Source organism: Pangasianodon hypophthalmus, chromosome 7 (assembly GCF_027358585.1).
Source record: "Pangasianodon hypophthalmus isolate fPanHyp1 chromosome 7, fPanHyp1.pri, whole genome shotgun sequence".
NCBI classification, from domain to species: Eukaryota; Metazoa; Chordata; class Actinopteri; order Siluriformes; family Pangasiidae; genus Pangasianodon; species Pangasianodon hypophthalmus.
In genome coordinates, this window is record NC_069716.1 from 13157122 (window position 1) to 13180285 (window position 23164).

The window sequence follows — 23164 nt, forward strand, 5'->3', positions numbered from 1 at the left end:
TGACTTACACTGCTGATCAGTCAGGAGGTTCTACTTTTGTATGCTTGTACACATTTTTTATGTGTCAGCACAAACTCATCAGATAGCACAACAGGTTATGACATGGAGGAAACCTTATTCTCTTCAGCTAAAACATAATGTCAAAATGCAGAAATCAATTTATCCATTCTCCCTAGCAAATTTTTTTAGGTTAGGGTCTGCCATGAGAGCTTTGATGAACTGAACTCTGCATTCAAAGGTACACAAAAGGGACAGTTGGAGAGGACAGCAAGGAGACAGGGTATCTGAGCCTTTAAAATAAAGACTTTAACGTAATCATCATTTCTAAGTCGAGCTGTCATAATCGAACTTCCTGGACTACCTCAAGCTCTATCTTGTGCATGGTGATCTTCTGATCCATCTATTTTATGTGCCACTGCCATTTCTTTTTCCTCCATGTGGAGACGTATAGTGTGCAACTTGGCATGGGTCTCATCCCTTGATCCTACAGGATCAAAATGAGCTGTTTATGACTGCAGGCTCACCTAGCTCTGCTGTATGCACAGTAAACCAGAACACTATAAAGCATTAAACCCACATGCAATAATCTGATCCTATCTCAGACAAGACACCACTTGTCACGTCCCTGCAGGAGGCCTAGGGTGGTCTAGGGTGAGAGCGTGAACAATAACAAATTAACATTGCAGTTTGGGTGGATAGTTTGAGCTCGTGGTAAAATGAAACTGAAAGGAGTTTAGAAGTATGGCGAAAGATTTGATTGTAATTACAAAAACAAAAAAAAAAACCAAGACTAAGCATTCATAGAAAACCAAAATACTCAATCACAGAGACAAGGAATATTCACAAAGCTAGTATCACCAATTAAAGAGAGCATGGTACCAAAGAAAAGAAAAGAAGAAGAAGAAGAACAACAAAAAAAAAAACAGGTCTACACTAGACTATATTTTAAGTATAGTCTGGTGTATTCTAAATACCAGAAAAACACCAAAGAAATCAAACTACACTAGACTAAAATGCTCAAAAATCCATGAGGTGTCACTCGCTCTCTAACCCAGGGGTTTTCAATCTTAAGGACCAGTGTGGCTGCAGGCTTTCATTCCAACCAAGCATGAGCCACACCTGATTTCACATGTTTAATTAATTCATCTTAGTCTCCCATCAACTATCAAGTGCACCCCTAATTTGGCAGTAATAAAAGCCGTCAGCCACGCCAGCTCTTTGTAGATAAAATTGAAGACCCTCTGCTCTAACCTAATGTATATTGACATGATGTGTAGGTGCATGTGCAGTCTTTGTTCTAATTCCAAAGGAGCTAGCATAAAAGAGAAAGAAATTAGCAAGGGGAAGGAATAAATACAACAGGTAACTGGTTTTCTATTAATTGCAAGACAGGCAGGAGAAAAGGGAAATGGTACATAAAAAAAAGTTAAGTAATATATTATTTTTTAACAGGAGGATGATCTGTCAACCATGCTCAAATGAGCTGACAGAAATAGCCTGTGCAAACCTAAAGGGCCTTTTGTGATTCACTAAAGTCTTTTTATACAACCTTTATTTTTTCATAGTGAAGCAGGCATATTGGTGGTAATGACTATATTTGAGTAAGGTAGTAAATGAATCATTGTAGACAAATTATTGTAGACCTGGCCATAATACCTTGTCTTGGGTTACATGGCTTTTATTAGTTTGTCAAAAAACATTTTAACTGAGTTTGGCCTCATGTTATAATTGCAATAAACACTAATTGTAATAATTTGTGAGATGTATTTCAGTTCAATAATAATGTACAACACTTAGTAGTAATAATAATAATAATAATAATAATTAGTAGTAGTGGTGGTGGTGGTGGTTATGAGGTTCTGGTTAACTCTGAACCACAGACTGTCAATGTATATATGGGTGGACATCATAACAGGGATTCAAAAGTGAAAATGTCTCTGAGCCCCTTTTGCGCCTGGTTCTGGTACAGTTTTTAGCCCTGCCCATTCCCATGTTGGTGACTGGGAAAGGATCCAAACTTAGATTTATTATTTTCCACATAAATCCATAAGGGGTTCCAAAGATTCTCTAGCAGAAGGAGGGTTGCAGCTTGAGAGAACCACTGATCAACACTTGGCATGGAGGGATTAGCCCACCAAATTAGGAAACTTTTTTTTTTTGCCAAAAAAAAAAGACTAAATTAAAAGCAAGAACTTGTTCCCTGTACCTAAATATGTTCTACACCCACGACAAGAAGGTACAAGGCAGGGGATCTAAAATTGCATATGAAAGATTTTCTCTACCATAGAATGTATTCTATCCCAGAAAGTTCTAATGATTTTACACTCCCAAAACATAATACAATGCTAAACATGATAGGTCCCTTTTTCAGTTTTACATTTGAAACAGAGAATAGATCTGTCAGGAAACATTTTTTGTAAACGAACAGGTATGAAATATATCCTGTTCATAAATTTGAAATTAAGCTCATGAATGCCAAGTGGAATGGAAGTGCATTTGGCAAACAATTTTTTTCTAATATCAAACCAGTCCTCCTGTAGGATGACCTAAATCTCTCTCCCAGATTTCCCTCAAATTATTAAGAGAAGGTTTGGTACTACGTAGCAAAATGCCATAGATTTGTGAAACCATGTGTTTGACCTTGTTTAACTTTTAATATGTCAAGTTCAGATAACTTTCTTCTAAATCTCCCACCTCCAATGGCTGATGTGAGTAAATGGCAGAGCTGAAAGTATTAAAAAAAAATCTGTCCTGGGTAGTCCATATTCCTTTTGCAATTGTGTTAATGATTTAAACACATTGTCAGAGAACGAACAAGAAGCATGTTTGAGTCCTCTCTTAGTCCAGCGAAAAAATCTGATATTATAGAAATGAAATAGTAGATCTGGGTTGTGGATCAAAGGGGGAAACACAGAGAATCTGTCTGGGATCATAAAGTATTTCTCAATATCTGCCCAGTTCATGATAGCATTATATACAGCAAAATTCTTAGAAATGCCCTTTACCTTCATGATATTATTAATAAACAGCAGGTACAGCATTTAAGAGGAATGGGGGAACATGCCTTAGAGTTCGTGCAGACTCTGCAAGAGTCATATTTGAACACCAGCTAATCATATGACTTGACTTTAGATGACCAGTAGTATAACTGCATGTTGGGCAAACAGCACCCCCTTCTTCCTTTGGTCTCATTAATTTATAAACCTGAAGTCTTATAAACCTTAAGTCTCTCATTATTCCATGCAAAATTTGACATGATTTTGTCTAATTCGTTAAAGAAGGAGGAGGGTAGATAACAAGGCAATGACTAGAATAAATATAATAAGTGAGGAAGGATATTCATTCTTACTACATTTACCCTACCCAAAAGAGAGATAGGCAGGAGGTCCCATGATTTGAGATCCTGTTTTATATTGGCCATTAAATGAAGATAATTTTGGCAAGCTTATTAAGATCTGAGGTGACATGGACACCTAAGTACAGTATCTGAAACTCTCTGTTGCTTAAGAGCTACATTCAGAAGCTAGGCAAACGATTTTGAAAAATTTGATCTTGTAGCCAGTGAGTTTACTATATTGTGAGATACATTTAATTATGGCTGGAATAGACTCTTCTGGGTGGGTCATGTATAACAAATCATCATCTCCATACAGTGAAATTCGATGATTAACCCAAATTGATGCCTGAGATGTCTTGGCAACATCTGATTGATTCTGCCAATGGTTCAGTGGCCAGAGAAAAGAGCAGACGTGAGAGCGGGCATTCCTATCTAGTTCCTCAACCTGTCTGAAATTTTTCAGAGTCTAAATTATTAGTGTCAATTATACTGTAAGGGTCTTGCATATAATAATTTAACCAAATTAATATAATTGGTTCCTAAATAAAATTTTTTCAAGAATGGCAAACAAAAATGCTCATTCAATCCTGGCCCAATGCCTTCTCTGCACAAGAGGGACAATGAAGGTAAGGTCTAACTCTTTTCTGATGGATTGGTAATATTAATCAATCTACATACATTATCAAAACTGTATTGTGTTCTTATGAACCCAGTTTGGTCTGGGTTAATAAGTTTAGGCAAAATAGCCTCTACTTGCCATGCCAAAACCTTGGCAAAAGTGTTGCAATCTGCATTTAATAAACTAATTGGTCTCTAAGAGGCACAGTGTTCTGGGTCCTCACCTTTTTTAAGTATCAAGCATACTGAAGCTGTTTTCCAAGTGTCCGGTACTGTGGTGTTATTACTCAGGTGCATAATATCCAGCATTAATGAGTTGAAGCTCAGACCCAATTTCTTTTATATAATTCCACAGGGTAGCCATTGGGATCTGGTACTTTCTGTGATGGTATTGATTGAATAGTGTCTAAAATTTATTCAGAGGTGAATTGGGTATTAAGACTGTATGTATTTGCATCCAAGACCATCAGAAGTGATGTATTCTTCAAATAAGTGATCATATCAAATTTAGAGACTTTGTTTTGGGATTTATATACACCGATCAGCCATAACATTAAAACCACTGACAGGTGAAGTGAATAACATTGATTATCTCATTACAATGGTAACTGTCAAGGGGTGAGATGTATTAGGCAGCAAGTAAACAGTTAGTTCTTGAAATTGATGTGTTGGAAGCAGGAAAAATGGGCAAGCGCATGGATCTGAGCGACTTTGACAAGGGCCAAATAGTGATGGCTAGACGACTGGGTCAGAGCATCTCCAAAACAGCAGGTCTTGTGGGGTGTTCCCGGTATGCAGTGGTTAGTACCTACCAAAAGTGGTCCAAGGAAGGACAACTGGTGAACTGGCGACAGGGTCATGGATGCACAAGGCTCACTGATGCGCATAGGGAGCGAAGCCTAGCCCGTCTGGTCCGATCCCGTAGAAGAGCTATTGTAGCACAAATTGCTGAAAAAGTTAGTGCTGACTATGATAGAAAGGTCTCAGAACACACAGTGCATCACAGCTTGCTGCGTATGGGGCTGCGTAGCTGCAGACCAGTCAGAGTGCCTATGCTGACCCTTGTCCACCACCGAAAGCACCTACAATGGGCACGTGAGCATCAGAACTGGACCATGGAGCAATGGAAGAAGGTGGCCTGGTCTGATGAATCATGTTTTCTTTTACATCATGTGGAAGGCCGGGTGCGTGTTCGTCGTTTACCTGGGGAAGAGATGCCACCAGGATGCACTATGGGAAGAAGGCAAGCAGGCAGAGGCAGTTTGATGCTTTGGGCAATGTTCTACTGGGAAACCTTGGGCCCTGGAATTCATGTGGATGTTAAATTGACACATACCACCTACCTAAACATCGTTTCAGACCGAGTACACTCCTTCATGGCAGCAGTATTCCCTAATGGCAGTGGCCTCTTTCGGTGGGATAATGCACCCTGCCACACTGCAAAAATTGTTCAGGAATGGTTTGAGGAACATGACAAAGAGATCAAGACTTGGCCTTGTTGACTTGGCCTCCAAATTCTCAATTCGATCGAGCATCTGTGGCATGTGCTGGACAAACAAGTCCGATCCATGGAGGCCCCAACTCGCAACGTACAGGACTTAAAGGATCTGCTGCTAAGATCTTGGTATCAGATACCACAGCACACCTTCAGAAGTCTTGTGGAGTCCATGCCTCAACGGCTCAGAGCTGTTTTGGCAGCATAAGAGGACCTACACAATATTAGGCAGGTGGTCTTAATGTTATGGCTGATCGGTGTAGAGATTCAATAAAGACTTCAAAGGTTGAATTAATTAATCCCATATGTATGGGAACCCTCCGGTGTCCTTATAGATTTTATTAATTGCTCTGTTTGTTGTTTTTTTGTCTGGTTTGCCAGTAATCTGTTAGATTTATTACCAAATTCATAATATCTTAGCTTAGAGAACAATAATAATTTGTTAATATAATTGGTATATTCTAAATTAAGCTTGGTTCTGGTGCTACATAATGCAGCCTAATTGGATTCATTAGGGTTTGATTTACGTGCTTGTTCAAGATTTCCTTTTTTAAATTCAGCTGGTTTTTCCTCATCTTTTGTCTTAATGAAGTTTAAGATATAATGTTGCAGTTTGAATTGATTGGATATAGTTTGGAAAGGCACACACAAGGGCAAGGTCTATTTTGGAAACTGAAGCTTTAATGCCACAAGAATTCACTATTACTATTACTGCGCTGTTCATAACGGGTGATGTGAATGGCTATGGGCCCGAAGAAGAAGGCTTGGTTACAGAGACATTATGAAGACAAATAAGGCGTGTAAAGAGCAGCAGAGATTGTAACTATTACAGTTAGCTTGCTTTGCTGATTTGCCAGTGAAGCTAGTATTAATCATAGCGCATCACAGCAACATTACACTAGACACGCCCAAGAAAAAGGCTTAGTTGCAGAAACATTATGAAGAAAAATAAAGCTTTTAAGTAAGTAGCAGAGATCATTTGTTCCTCTGGCAAGTGTACATACAGTCAGGTCCATAAATATTGGGACAGTGACACAGTGACACAGTTTTGGGAATTTTGCCTCTGCACCACCACAGTGGATTTGAAATGAAGCAGTCAAGATGTGACTGAAGCATAGACTTTCAGCTTTAATTCAAGGGGTTTAACAAAAATATTGCATTAACCGTTTAGGAATTACAGCCTTTTTTTTTTACAGAGTTCCTCCATTTGCACAGGCTCAAAAGTAATGGGACAATTGACTGATAAGCAGTTTCATGGCCAGCTGTGGCCTGTTTCCTCCTTATATCATGATAAATTAAGGAGATAAAAGGTCTGGAGCTGATTCCAAGTGTTGAATTTGCATTTGGTAGCTGTTCATGGGAACTCTCAATATGCCGTCCAAAGAGGTGTTGATGCAAGTGAAGGAGGCCATCATTAGGCTGAAAAACCAAAACAGACCTATCAGAGAGATAGCAGAAACTTTCAGGTCATCCTGCAATTCTTTTCAAGTGACTACAGGCTTCTGTCTTACCTTCTTTATTATTAGTCTGAGAGCATGTTGTGAAATCTTGCATGACACACCTGTCCTGTTTGTGTTTGACATTTCTGCATTGTGGGTCAGTGCCTGAATAATAAGGCTTGAATGATGTTGATCACACATGGCTGTGACATGGAGTAGAGTTGGCTATGGCTGTAAGCACTGGAGAGGATCAGCTTCATGACCACACTGATATTTGCAGTCTTCCACTCTGACCTCATCTCTGTTGGGAATGTATTTTATTGCTTGTGCGTTTGGCGCCAGTCCTATCAACCCTCAGGCCTCAGTTAACAAATTGGAGATGAACTCTGCCCGTTCCTCCCTCTCTCTCTCTCTCTCTCTCTCTCTCACTCTCTCTCTTTCTCTTTCTCTCTCACGCTCTGTCTCTCAACTGTATGTGCTTTGGAGTGCTATATAAACAGTGCCTTATTTGCTTGTGAAATAAGTAGCTGTGGCAAAAAAAATGGACCAACATCATTGCTGTGAGAGTTTTGAAAATTTAAAAAAAGTAGTGAGGCACTGGGAGCCTAATTTACTCAAACAGCTGTAACACATGAAAGCTAGAGTGGACTTGCAGAGAAGTCCAACTGAGCTGAAATTTGGTATGGGGCATTTATGAGCTAAGTGGATTTTTGATGATGACTTAATTGATTAAAAAACATGGCCACCATCTGCCAATCAGCTTTATGCAGTCATTTGACAAGGTTAACATTGTGCTATGCTTACAAAACTTAAGTTCAGATACAGACCCACTACAATCTCACACAATCACACTCAAATTTTGTTTGTCCGCCAAAACCAAGCATATCTCTTGGAAAATAAGTTGTAACTTCTTTTTTTAGCTTCGTTCTTTTGCTCAAATCATACAAAATTGCTTTTTGGATTTTTGCCAGTCTTCAATAGTTTGGTGTCAGACTACACAGGAGTGTGTGAAACTTAATAATTATTAAAAACATGTTGACATTTGTAAACAATATGGCCGTCACACGTCAATCAATTATAAGAAGGCGGAACTGGCTTTCTCAAATAGCTGTAATTCATGATTGGTCATATAGATTTGAGTCAAACTTGAAAGACATGTTTAGTAAAAGGTTCTGAGGGGCATGGTTGGGGCATGATCATCCATAGGGAGCAAAGTCCAAATAGCTGTTTCTCAGGAACTAAAAGTCTTATTGAGTTTAAATTTGGTGTGCTACATCGTTCTGCTAATCTGTAATGGAATTTATAATCATTGGATTACAGCTTTGAAGTTGTCTTGGATATGTCTCTGTGAGCTTTGCACATTTTGATTTTTGCATTTTCTCACATTCTTTGAGAGATTTTCACCAACTCTCTCAAATTAAATGAACATGGGAAAGCAATTTTCAGTTCATGCCACAGATTTTCAATTTGTCTGGCTTTTGACTCAGCCATTAAGGATCATAAACCTTTTTTTTTTCAAGCCATTCATTTGTAGTTTTTGCTCTGTGTTTGTGGTCATTGCCCTGTTGAGATGTAAATTTTCACCCTAGACACAGATTCCTGGTTGACTGGACACAGATTCCTGGTTGAATGGACCATTCCCCTCATAACCTTGGGGAATGGAAGACAGTTTGGCAAGAGGATGACTTTGCAACAAAGTACTAATGTTGGTCATTTTTGATTTTGAAATACTTTATTCCCCTATCAGTTTGGGGGGGCGCATAACCGGTTTGGTGGTGAGTCAGTGATGGTCTGGAGAGGTATATCCATGGAGGGATGCACAGACCTCTACAGGCTAGACAATGCCCGGCCTCATGTGGCGAGAGTATGCAGGCAGTTCCTGGAGGATGAAGGAATTGATAACATTGAATGGCCCCCACGCTCACCTGACCTAAATCCAATAGAACACCTCTGGTACATTGTTTCGGTCAATCCGACGCCACCAGGTTGTACCTCAGACTGTCCAGGAGCTCAGTGATGCCCTGGTCCAGATCTGGGAGGAAATATCCCAGGACACCATCCGTCGTCTCATTAGGAGCATGCCCCGACGTTGTCAGGCATGCATACAATCACGTGGGGGCCATACAAACTACTGAGTACCATTTTGAGATGCTGCAATGAAATTTCAGCAAAATGGACTAGCCTGCTGCATCATTTTTTTCACTTTGATTTTCGGGGAGTCTTTGAATTCAGCCCTCTGTAGGTTGATAATTTTCATTTCCATCAAACGATGTGGCATCCTTTCGTTCCTAACACTTTACCCAGTCCATATCAGTATAGATATCCAGCATGATATTTTTCCCCATTGAGATCTGATGTGTTTTCAAAGTGTTCCTTTAATTATTTTGAGCAGTGTAGATGTTGGAATGAATGTATATCTAAGTGGCTTTTGAGTGTCAATTCTCAGTAAATGTTTCTTAATTTGTCTCATTACTGTAGGGGGGCCTGAGGAACAGCAAGCATGAGTGTACGCTGTCATCACAGGAATATGTACATGAGCTGCGGTCTGGCATTACTGAGGAGAAGTTGCTCAACTGCCTTGAGTCTCTGCGTGTGTCTCTAACCAGCAATCCTGTCAGGTCAGTAACTTCTGTGTTATTCAGAGAACCGCAGTCTTTAACTACCCTTTTTCATCTTTACATTTATATCTGTACCCACTGAGGGGAGTTTAAAAAAAAAAAAAATTTTTTTAGGAAACTAACTGAAAATGTGTGAATGAGTCTTTCAATGTTCATGAAGATCCTGAGAGCCTAGTTAAAGGAGCACAGCCCATAGCACAGCTGTCTAAATTATCATAGCCTCTAGTCACTTTGAGACAATCACTCCCTGATCTGTCCATTACACTCTAATAGATAGGAAGACTGGTTTTAATACTTCAGGCACCTAAATATTCTGAGACTTGAAATATACTTCTCCCATTACACCCAGTGCAAAAGCCATCTCTTTCATATCCTTCTATTATAATGTACCCACCTGATCAAAGTTTCTTTAGTTTCCATAGTTTCTTTAGAAAAGGATCAAAAATCTGATCATAGTTTAAAGAAAATAGATCTTTCAAAATGACTGACAAGAGTCAAATTGCTTTAAATTAGACATTTTGTTGCGTATTACAGGCCCCCCTGCCATTGTGGCCTCAATGTTTAGATTTAAGCAGGGATTAAATTGCCACAAAAGTTTGCATGCTTAGTAGCTCAATGTTTCTATGCATTAGCTATTAGATAAGGAGCAGTAGTCATCACAGATGATTGGCAGAAAAAAAGACTGGCATCAGCAGAGATGTGCAATAACACTATGTAACATTTTTTTTCTTCCCGGGCAGTCAGTGTTATTTTGTAATATTTATACCACAGAAGTATAGAAAATGGCTATTATTCCCCTCAAACTTTGCTTTTGTGACCAGGACATTGGTATTTTAAAATTTACCTATTTTCTTTGAGAAAATAGGTGAATTTGCATCTTTTTGTTCACATAAAATCAGAAAAAAATTCAGAAATTTCATATTATTTTGTTTTTTTCTGACCTCGGTCAAGACATGCTGAATGATGAGTAAGGCTGGGAGGTCCAAAATGGTGACATTCCTGATGGGTCTCTAAGGAGGTTTTACCAAGGTTCTCTGTTATCTTTGTCTTTGGGGACACCAAGGCGCACTACCAAAGGTGAGACTGGCCATAGTGGACAGAGTTTGCTGTGGGGAGGAACAACATCAAGTGGGAGCCATTGGTGGACCCGCGGAAGGTGCGGATGCTACCACTGCACATCAATTTGGGCCTTAGGAATCAGTTTGTCACAGCTCTAGATAAGGAGTTGGCAGCCTTCAAGTGCCTTCAAGACTTCTTTCCTAAGCTGTCTGAGGCAAAAGTCAAAGGTGTCTTCGTTTGATCGCAGATCAAAAAGCTTCTGGAGTATAAGGAATTCCCCAAGAAGCTAGCTATAAAGGATAAAGTGGCTTGGAGCAGCTTTGTCGAAGTGGTTCAGGGCTTCATGGGCAATCACAAAGCTGAAAACTATGTGGAGTTGGTTGAGATTATGGTGAAGATCTACAGCACAATGGACTGCAGGATGGACCTCAATGTCCATATCCTTGATGCTCATCTTGATAAATTCAAAGAGAACATGGGAGAGTACTCAGAGGAGCAAGGCGTGTGCATCCCCTAGGATATAATGGACTTTAAATGCCGCTACCAAGGACAATATCACGAGAACAAGATGGGAGATAACTGATTAGCCATAACATTAAAACCTCCTTTGTGCCACAAAAACAGTTTGCCGGGAGTTTCTTGCCTGTGTCGGCGTTGAAACTGTACAGTTTCTTTCTTTTTTAATCAATAATTTTGCGGTATCGTGTTCATCTTCTGTATTGTTCACTTTTCTTTTCTGCCGTATTTTCATTTTTTGAAAGAAAGCTTTTGTTTTTTGTCAAGACAAAACAAATTTTTGACTAAGGTAAGTTAGTGCAGGATGTTTAGTCATTCTTCTTCTGTTGTTAGTAATAGCTTTATTTGTGATAAATGTATGTTAGTTAGCTCTCTGACAGAGAAGATTGTAGCATTAGAGGTGCTCATCCAGACTCTAGAGAGGGTTAGCTAGAGTGAGAGCAGCATAGTTTCTGTAGGAGAAAGTCTGGATGCCTTAGGTGGAGTTAGCAATCCCCCAACTCTGGCATTAGAGTTTGCAGCGGGGCGAATGGGTGATGACTTTGCGGCATAATCGCAAAGCTAAAGCTAACACTAAGGCTTGCCCACGGGAGCACCACCCCTAAAAAGAGCTCTGGTTATAGGAGACTCTATCTTGCGGCACATGAAATTAGCTAGGCCTTTAGGCAGCTTTAGTTAGGTGTATACTGGAAGCCAGGGCACCAGACATAGCAGGTAATCTTAGGGTCTTAGGCAAACATAGGTACTCATAGATAGTTATTCATGTAGGAGCTAATGATATACGCCTTCGTCAGTCAGAGATTACTAAGAGTAACATTGTAGAGGTGTGTAAATTAGCAAAGGTGATGTCCTATGCAGTAATGTGCTCTGGCCCCATCCCAACGTGGCGTTGCGATGTAGCTTACAGCAGGTTATGGTCGCTGAACTGCTGGATGTCCAGGTGGTGCTCCAAAAACACTCTGGGCTTTATAGATAATTGGAGTAGTTTTGAGGGTAAGGCTGGCCTATTAGGGCGGGACAGTATCCATCCCACTCGGGAAAGTGTTGCTCTCACTTTTTGTAGCATAGCACATAGTCTCAGAACAGGGCTAGTTAATTAGTGACAATCCAGAGCCAAGGCCGGGGAGCAGACAAGCAGGCTAAACCGACTGTCTGCTAGCTGCACTGAGTCGTCACTCAGGTCCCAACGTATTGAGACTGTGTCTGTTCCCCGAGCTAAACAAAAATGTAGAAATACCCAGAAAGTTTGTTTTAGTTACCTAATTAACATAAAATTAAATGCACAGCCAGCACCGTTAATCTGAAGCTAGGACTGTTGAATATTAGATCTCTTACGTCTAAAGCACTTTTTGGTAATGAAAGTATTACTGATCAGGAGTTTAATGTGCTGTGTTTAACAGAAACGTGGATTAAACCGAATGAGTATGTAGCATTAAATGAAGCTAGTCCTCCCGATTACAGTTACATATATCAGCCCTGTCTAACTGACAGAGGAGGCATCGCAGTTATTTATAACGATAATCTAGATGTCACACAAAAACCTAGTCATAAATTCAACGTGTTTGAAGGTCTTTATTTATTAGTTATTAATTCTGCTAATTATTATTTACAGATCCCCAGGGGCCATATTCTGAATTCCTTTGTGAATTTGCGGATTTCATCTCTAACCTGGTTGTTCCTGTAGACAAAGCATTAATTGTTGGAGACTTTAATATTCATTTTGATAATCCAGAAGACCCTCTGAGAACAGCAGTTGTGTCCATTCTTCATTCAGTAGGGGTTAATCAGAATGTAATAGGACTCACTCATAGTAGTGGTCACACTCATGATTTAATACTAACATTTGGATTAAATATAGAAAATATAGTCACATTTCCACAATCTGAAGCTATCTCAAATCATTATCTTATCTAATTTAAAATGTAACTTAATCATAACATATGCACCTTGCCATCCTACCGCGTCAAACGTACATTCATGTCAGCAACTGCACAGGATTTTATCAGTAATCTCCCTGAGTTACCAACCATGATTGGATCACCGACTGATCCCAAAGAACTTGACCAGGCAACTGAATGCTTAGAATCAACATTCTGCTACACCCTAGATAAGGTAGGTCCACTTAAAAGAAAATAATTAGAGAGAAAAAGCTAGCACCCTGGTATAATGATCACACACGCACCTTAACACAGACCACTTGAAAACTAGAATGTAAATGGCGTCAAACTAAATTGGTAGTATTTCAAATAGCATGGAAGGAGAGCCTTTTGAGCTATAGAAAAGCTCTTAGTGCTGCTAGATCAATGTATCTCTCCACCTTAATTGAAGATAACAAAAGTAATCCTAGATTCTTATTTAATACTGTAGCAAAATTGACTAGGAATAAGACTACAGTAGTCATTATATAGCAGTAATGACTTCATGAATTTTTTCAATGGTAAAATTGAAAATATCAAGCACAAAATTCAGACTATTAATTTAAAACCATACAGTTTTATAACTAACCCTGTAGATAATGATATAATGATATGAGATCAACAATTAGAATGTTTTACTGCCCTCTGAACTAATTTAACTAATTTCATCATCAAAATCATCGACCTGTATACCAGATCCCTTACCTACATGTTTCTTCAAACAGAGAATTCCTGAAATAATTAAACCTTTTCTAAAGCTAATTAATTCTTCCCTTAGCACTGGCTATGTACCTAAATATTTTAAACTAGCAGTTGCCAAACCCCTGATTAAAAAAACCTAACCTTGACCCCTTTCAGCTGTCTAACTATAGGCCAATATCAAACCTCCCCTTTATCTCCAAGATCTTAGAAGCAGTTGTAGCACAGCAGCTACGCTCATACCTACATAGGAATAACATTAATGAAATGTATCAGTCAGGATTTAGGCCTCATCATAGCACAGAGACAGCACTGATTAAAGTGGTAAATGACTTACTACTGGCCTCTGATCAGGTTTGATGTGCATTGGCTCCCAGTCAAATTTCGTATTGATCATAAAATACTACTATTGACCTATAAAGCACTAAATGGTCTCAGGCCACAGTACCTGAGCGCACTTTTGGTCTTTTATGATCCGCCACACCTACTTCGATCAAAAGGTGCAGGCTATTTGTTGGTAGCTCGAATAGTGAAGGCTGTAGCAGGGGGTAGAGCTTTCTCTTATAAAGCCCCACAGTTATGGAACAGCCTTCCAATTAGTGTTCGGGGCTCAGACACAGTGTTTAAGTCTATGAAAACATATTTGTTTAGTCAAGTCTTTTGTGATTAGTTTTTTCTTAGGTAACGGAGCAGTTCTGGAGGGTTCACAGGCATAGAGTTTTGTGGTGAACTGGGATGTTTGGATGCTGTCGCCCCCCCCCCCCCCAGTTTCACACATTCACTCAGGTTTGTCGACGGTGGAGTGGCTGGCCGCTTTATGTCAAAGGGTGCCCTCATGTCTGTGTTATCTTCTGGCTGTCCCTTTAGTTATGTTGTCATAGCTACAAGAGCATACCTAACAATCTCTACCTCTCTCTCCCTCCCTCTGTCGAGTTACACATGCTACCCCTAAGATACCAGTGATCCTGACCCTTTCTGCTCTCTGGAACTGCCTGATCCATCTCTCGCTGCTGCTGGGGGTGGCCCCACATGGACGGCCTGAAGATCAGTGGGATTGCTGGGGATGGTGCCACTTGGGGGCCATGGAGATGGCTTGGAAATCTCATATGGGGAGTTGTACTGTGATGGCTTGGGACTGCGATTGCTGTGGTGGCTTTGGGGCTGCAGTTGAAACGAGCAGCTTTGTTTTCAGGACTCCATCAATGGACAGTGGATAGGTTTAACAAACCGGACTTCTTGTGCAAACTGTGAGGAATTTACTGGTTGCATAACTGCACTATTTGTCCATATAGTATACAGTTATAGAAGGGATTCATTTATAATTGCAATATCCGTTAGCACCCAGATGAGGATGGGTTCCGTTTTGAGTCTGGTTCCCCTCAAGGTTTCTTCCTCATATCGTTTTAGGGAGGGAGTTTTTCCTTGCCATCGTCACCACTGGCTTGCTCATTAGGGGTAAATTCAGATATTTACAATTTATTTTGGTTTAATTTAATTTTAATCTGTTTATATCTGTAAAGCTACTTTGTGACTGTTGTCCGTTGTTAAAAGCGCTATACAAATAAAATTGAATTGAATTGAACTTGTTTGTCCAGCACATCCCAGAGATGCTTGATCGGATTGAAATCTTGGGAATTTGGAGGCCAAATCAACACCTTAAACTTTTTGCCATGTTCCTCAAACCATTCCTGAACAATTTTTTGCAGTCTGGCAGGGCGCATTATCCTGCTGAAAGAGGCCAGTTCCATTAGGGAATACCGTTTCCTTGGGCAACCATGACCCTGTCACCTGTTCGCACCACTTTTGGTAGGTACTAGCCACTGAATACCAGGAACACCCCACAAGACCTGCCGTTTTGGAGATGCTCTGACCCAGTCAACTAGCCATCACAGTTTGGCCCTTGTCAAAGTCGCTCAGATCCTTGCCCATTTTTCCTGCTTCCACCACATCAACTTTGAGAACTGACTGTTCACTTGCTGCCTAATATATCCCACCCCTTGATATGTGCCATTGTAACGAGATAATCAGTGTTATTCACTTCACCTCTCAGTGGTTTTAATGTTATGGCTAATTGATGTAAATCTCAAAAAATACTCACTTCTGAATCTTTTGTGGTCATTTTTATATAACTTTTGTATAAGTACATGTTAATTTTGATTCGTATGTTCTTTTTTCTGACTTTATGTGAATGAAAAGATGCAAATTTGCCCATTTTCTCAATGAAAATAGAGAAATTTTAAAATGCCAATGTCCAGGTCACAAAAACAAAGTTTGAGGGGCTTAATAGCCATTTTCTATGCTTTTGAGGCATAAGCAATTAAAAAAATAACACTTACTGCCCAGGAACAAAAATTTTTACATAGTGTAGTTGACACAGTGTGTGTAAAGCCCAGAGTGATGATTTTATAACATCACATTGCTTTTTTAATTGTAAGTATTTGAGAGACTATAAAGAGTAAGCTTATGTTAGCAGGAATACAGTCTGTTTAGGTGGCTAGAATCAGCACAGAGAGCCCTGGTAGAATACCCTCTCAGTTATTTGCCAGTGTACTGTCTGAGATGTGGCTCTTAAAATAAATCAGTGTATAGTGGTCATCATAAGAATAGCAAGTTGAGGAGAGAGGATTCCTAGGATATTCATACATTTGGGGTTGTCTTACTGTAAAGATTATTGCTGTTTGGATGTATGTTTCACTGGAACATAAGTAATAGACTTTCCCTAATTACTTTGCAGTGTTTCCCCAAATATAGCTTATATTTGAGTGGGCTAGGGGTGTTGATGAATTAAAAAACAAAACAGTAAGTCTGTGCAATTTCATTATCTGAAGAGGAGCTCTTCATGCACTTTGCACCTATAGCAGATATGATGACCAGCCAAGACCAACAGATAGTACAGTCTCCTGGAATATACTAATGTTGCTTATAAAACACTAAGATAGAATAAGAGAGCATGCGATCTACAGGTCGCTGTAAGCACATTAAATGTTTATATTCATGACAGCACAACCAGAAAAAGACTGAACAAGTATGACTTTCATGGAAGAGAGGCTAGGAAAAAGCCCCTTCTCTCCAAAAAGAATATGGCAGGATGAATTAGGTTTCCAAAATTGCATCTGAACAAACAAGTTCTGGAACAATATTCTTTGGACTGATGAGACCAAGGTGGAGATGTTTGGTCATCATGCACAGCACTATATTTGGCAAAACCAAACACAGCATATCACCACAGACACCTCATACCAGCTGTCAAGCATGGGGGTGGAAGGGTGATGATTTGGGGTTGTTTTGTAGCCACAAGACCTGGGAAACTTGTAGTCATTGAGACAACGTTGAACTCCACGTTATACCAGAATTTTCTTGAGGCCATCTGTCCAGCAGCTTAAGCTGGGCCAAAGTTGGTCACACAACAGGACAATGATCACAAGCACCCCAGCAAATCGATATCTGAATGGCTAAAGAAGAAAAAAATTCAAGGTGTTGTAATAACCAAGTCCAGACCTCAAACTCATTGAGATGCTGTGGTGGGATCTTAAGAGAGCTGTGCATAAATAAATGCCTTCAGACATCAATGAAGTGAAGCAGTGCTATAAAGAAGAGTGGGCCAAAATTTCTCCAAAACGATGTGAGAGACTGAAACTCTTACAGAAAACATTTACTTCATACTTCGTTCTATATGTTACCGAATTGTAGTGTGGTTTTTTTTTTTCCCACTTGGTCTCTGAATGTTGGTTTAATTTTTTGGGCAAAATATTATTATCTGACGTGTTCTCGTTGTCACCTGAAGTTATTTGTTTGTTTATAGAAGTTGGTGAGGACCACACACAATTGTTATTTACTGTAGGCCCTGATAAAAAAAAAATAAACATAGAATTGAAGGAGGGTGTACTTTCTTTTTCCCATTCTTTTTTCCATTCTTTTTTCCAATTCATTTACATCAATTGCTAGTTGATGGCCTTCGAGAGATATGAAATATGTGTGGCCATCAGGTAGACGCATTGCCCCACCTCTTAGCTCTACTGTGCAGATTTTTTGTCTACTGCCCCAGTGCAAACAAGACAGCAATATTGATTTGGCCGCTGTGTGCTGCTATCAATGAACTTGTGCTTAGTTTTATGTTTAAGATGTGGTGTTTGAATAGCATCTTTAGTAGAGAGCATGAGGGCCATTGACCTGAGAATGTGGAACAGTATCAATGTGTGTGGTCAATAAGTAAATGCAAGGTGCCATGAATTGCTCCATGACTCAGGAGCAAAGATTTATAATAGAGAGTTTAAATGCCTTAAAAATGTTCCATCAGGCTATGTGTATTGTAAGAAGATGCTGTAGTACCTCCTCCACTTCTGTTTGCAGAGCACAGTTTACGGTCCTATTTGCTTTGATTACCATCATTAATAGTGAAAGTCCAGACTGCACTCATTCTGTGTTGTTTGTTAATTAGTATGACAACATACACTAGGTTTACATCACACTATCATGTGGCATAGCATGTTGCCATCAGAGCATTTTTTTTTTTTTTTTTTTTTTTTTTTTTTTTTAGGAGTACGAGTAAATGAGCATAGTACTGGACAGATACCCGATAGCTGTATCCATATTGATGCATCCATAGTCAATACAAATCAATACACAGTCATTCTGACTGGTCACCCTTATCCTATGCCTTAACATTTCTATCGTGAAGGGTGTGGTCTCTTCCAGGATGACAGTGCCCCCATCCACAGGATACAAGGGCTCACTGAGTGGTTTGATGAATATTTTAAGGAAGGAAATAAGTTAAATTAATTCAGTCTGTTGGAAAAAATTCTAACTACTATACTGATATGGTTGATGACTGCTGAACTTGTAATGGTGTCCTACTATTTGAAACCCAGCAAATCTTTTTTGAGTAGCCAGAAACACTAAGTGCTGCATTGGTTTTTCTGTCTAATGTCCAAGGAGTGTGAGAGCAGTTAGGCATATTGCCGTGATGGATCATTATTTAAGAAGCTTGAGTGTAATTCAGATTGCCAAAGGCTCAAGCTACAATATTTGATATGTAACTCCTCAAAAAGAAACATTACTCTATGAAAAGCTTAACTCAAGGACTGCCTCAGTGTCACATTTTCCTCTTGTTTCTAATCTCTTGCCCACACCCAACCCCCCCCCCCCCCCCCGTACTGTAACCAACAAAAAAGACCCCTCACGTAACTGCTCTATTGTATGATGTCGTATGTGTTTGTGACTTTGTTTATTGCTTTGACTGTTCTGTTAATGTTCTTCTATCGCGGATGAGAGAGGACGTTAGCACCTCGCATGGCTGCTTTAAGGACCTCTTTTCTCCTTATAGGGGGAAGATGTGACCCGTCATTCCATTCATCTCGTTGTAGAAATACAATGACAATAAATGCTATCTATCTATCTATCTATCTATCTATCTATCTATCTAACTCAAAAATGGTAATAAGGTTGGAATTAATTTGGAAACTCAAGGGAATTGAAGATGTAGTAGTGTTTGATTTAAAATATAATTGAATTCGAATCAGTGCTTTTCCCCGGTTAGGTTACTATCAGAGATATGTGGCATTATGTCCAACCTCATAAAAACAGCAGGCATCTGTTTTTACAATATATTTTGATTGTGTTCTTTGCTTGTTTTTATTTTTCTTGTAGCTGGGTGAATAATTTTGGTCATGAGGGTCTTGGACTGCTTTTGGATGTACTGGAGAAGCTGCTTGACAAGAAACAGTAAGTGTGATTAATTTGTAAATATTTTGAGCCATTTCTGTGCAGAATGATTGATCGTTCAAGAGTTTTATTTCATTTTTTCCAGACAAGAGGGCATTGACAAGAAGAACCAACACAAACTCATCCAGTGCCTCAAAGCCTTCATGAACAATAAGGTGTGCTAAGTGGTTGAATAAGAAGTGTTAAGGTTTTGAGGAGAGCAGGCCAAGTAGCAGGCATGGAATTCAGTACAGCATATAAGTAGATGGATTAGTTTCACTTTTGGGGTAGACCAACAATAAAAAATGCAAAACAAACTGTAGAAATGATAAAGAGATAAAAAATGTAATAAAAAGAAACAAAACCTCCATCAATATACTATATGTGGGGAGATTTGCACATATTCAGAGTCAATTTTTGGGTACGCCATTTAGATTATGCAAATTATATGTGCGTAGTTTACATCTCCAAGGTTGCCAGACTTTTCATCAATAGAAGTGTGCAAAATAGGCATTTTTCAGACTATCTAGACCACTTTAAACACAAGTACTTGCCTTTAAGCCTAAAAAAAAAAAAAAAAAAAAAACCCAGGGAAAATATACGGAGTGAATAAGGAAATATTTTTTTTCTTTGTTGGGTTAATGCATGGGAAATCACCTCCCAACTGACCATTTCAGATTTGCTTCATACTTTCTGGAAATAATGTAAAATTTTCAGGCTTGTATCTGCATTAGTTTCTGAGATTAAAAAGGGGGTGTAGCCCTGTGAATACAAGTGCTACGGAAAAAGTTACCAAGTCCTATACTTACTCCTTTTGAACTATTCATGCTAGATGCATGACATTTTTAGGGATTGTTGTCTAGTATATGATGTCTAAAATAGAAGGTCCACAGTTGCCTGCTGAATATTGTCACACTAAAGCACATCAAATCTTTCACATTTTCATATCTGTTACTCGTGTTGTATTTCTTTATTTAGCAACTAGGTGTATGTCTGAAAGAACTTAAACTATTTGAAACCTATTGAAATACTTCTGTCTGAAAGGGTTAAACTTTGAAACAGTGGTGAATCTTCTCAGAAAGGGCTGGGCCTAAAAAAGGTTCCTCCACGTGCGCATTGATGACTCATCCAGGAATTCACATAAGAACCCAGAAGAACATCTAAGGAACATCTAAGGAACCCCCAAGCCTTTTAGGATAATGCTTGTTATCCTAAGACATGGGCCCCATTACATCTTGCTTAAACTTAACACAGCATGCCACAATAAAATCACTATACCAACTGTCAAACATGGTGGTGGTAGTGTGATCTTGTGGGGATACTTTACTGCATCAGGACTTTCCATAATTGATGGAACCAAGAATTCTGCTGTCTGCTCAAATGCTTCAGATCATTGGTTTATGCAGCAAGACAACAATCTGAAGCACACGAGTAAGTCCACCTCTGAATGGCTCAAAAGAAATAAAATTAGTATTATGGAATGGCTTATTCAAAGTCCTGATTTGAACACTATTGGGATGCTGTGAATGGACCTTAAATGGTCAGTTCAAGCCCTCACCGTGGCTGATTTAAAGCAATTTTGCAAAGAAAAGTGGGCCAAAATTCCTCCGCAGCAATACAAAAGACTCATCGCCAGTTATCATAAGCATTTGTTTGCAGTTGTTCAGTTGTTTCTGCTAAAGGGTTGTGGGTGGATGGGTGGGTGGGGTTACTTTTTCACATGGTTGATATAGGTGTTGCATAACCTAAAATTTTTTGTGTTAAAACAGTTTTCCTTGTTGTATTACATTTTATATGAGGATCTGAAACCATTTAGTGTGACAAATATGAAAAAATAGAGGAAATCAGGAGGGGACGCATGCTTTTTCACTGCACTGTACATATATGCCTAGATATTTCTTTATGTTTCTGATATTTGAACTGACTGGAAACAATAAGCATCTGAATGGTGTCCTGCTTATATTGCAAAAAATGTTGATTATAAGATGTGGTTGTAATAAGTCCCTCCATTTAACAATGTACAAATGTGCACCTTGGTATTATGTTATATATAAATATGTTTTTTTTTTTGTTTTTTTTTATACAGTTTTTTACTTACTGTTAATCATAAAGAAACCCTTTTCTATAAATACAATTAGTAATGCTGATGAACTGAAATGATCCAAAATAAAACTCGTAGCAGGTAATTAAAGCAAAGAAATGAATTTCTTTGGAACAATTTGACTTCTGTAAAGCATTCTATGCAGTAAGCTGCTGGTATAATATGAAGGAATTATGACCACCTATTCCCAGTGGTGCTACATGGTATCTCTATTTTTTTAACATTATACAACTTTATGAAATATTGTTAAAAGTCAAAAATTAGGTTATGAATAACCAACAACTAACATATGAGTAACACTCCTGCCACCAACCATTTGAAACTCATTACTTTTGCCATGTACACATTACTTAGTACATATTAAGCCTGTCAGAACCACTGCTTATCACTACTTTTTAAATGTTTCTCTTCTAATGGTGTAATAAAATTAAACTTGTGAGTGTTTGACAATTTTCAGTATGGCCTGCAAAGGATACTCGGGGATGAACGAAGCCTCCTCCTTCTGGCCAGGGCTGTTGATCCCAAGCAGCCGAATATGATGACAGAGATTGTGAAGATCCTGTCTGCAGTCTGTATTATTGGCGAGGAAAACATGTAAGTTTATTGTGTTGTTCCATTACTAACCAGTATTTGAAATGTTATTATTACTGTAGGTAAACCAAGGATATATTTGGTTTGCAGTCTTTTATAGTATGCAGTCCGTTTCCAGTGGAGGTAGGACTGACTTCAAGATATTTTCCAAAATGTTTTATTTATTTACAATCAGATCCAGGACATAGTTATAGTTAACAATGTTATTGTTATTTTAGCTGTCTACCACAGTATATTGGAGCTGAAATTAACTAATGAATATGAACTCAAAGTACAGACTTTCAGCTTTAATTTTAGGGTATTTACAGTACCCTCTGAAAGTATTGGAATGGAAGGCCAATTCTTTTTCTTCTCAATTTGCTATTCACTGAAGACATTTGGGTTTGAGATCAGAAGATGAATATGGGACAATAGGTCAGAATTTCAGCTTTTTTTTCCCCTGATATTTACATCTAGATATGTTACACAACTTACACAACATGGCATCTTTTGTTTGAACCCACCCATTTTTCAAGTGATCAAAAAGATTGATCACTTGATCACTTGGCAAGTTGATGTTAGATTGATTGTTTAAACAATTAATAGCCTTGAATGTTTACTCTTGGTTTGAGCTCTGAGTTTTGCCTGTGAAGACTGCACTACAAGGATAACCCAACATGATTAGAGAGCTGTCTATGGGAGAAAAGCAAGCCATTTTGAAGCTGAGAAAAGAGAGGAGCCATTGCACAAGCTTTGGGCATAGCCAGTACAACAATTTGAAATGTGCGGAAACAGAAAGGAACTTCAATTCAATTCAATTTTATTTGTATAGCACTTTTAACAATGGACATTGTCACAAAATAGCTTTACAGAAATAAATAGATTAAAATTAAGTTAAACCAAAATAAATTGTAAATATGTGAATTTATCCCTAATGAGCAAGCCAGTGGTGACGGTGGCAAGGAAAAACTCCCTAAGACGATATGAGGTAGAAATCTTGAGGGGAACCAGACTCAAAACGGAACCTATTCTCATCTGGGTGCTAACGGATAGTGCAATTATCAATGAATCCCTTCTATAACTGTATACTATATGG

General features: G+C 38.8%; 1 protein-coding gene across 7 annotated transcripts in view; it reads left to right on the forward strand.

Moving 5' to 3' along the window:
- diaph2 (diaphanous-related formin 2) overlaps positions 1-23164 on the forward strand; it is a 424876-nt gene that overhangs the window by 74756 nt on the left and 326956 nt on the right. For all 7 annotated transcript variants that reach the window (XM_053235486.1, XM_053235484.1, XM_053235480.1 and 4 more), the window contains 4 exons: positions 9368-9507; positions 19344-19418; positions 19504-19573; positions 21956-22092. In XM_053235486.1, coding sequence (XP_053091461.1) covers positions 9368-9507; positions 19344-19418; positions 19504-19573; positions 21956-22092 — 422 coding nt within the window. The remainder of the gene's footprint in view (positions 1-9367; positions 9508-19343; positions 19419-19503; positions 19574-21955; positions 22093-23164) is intronic.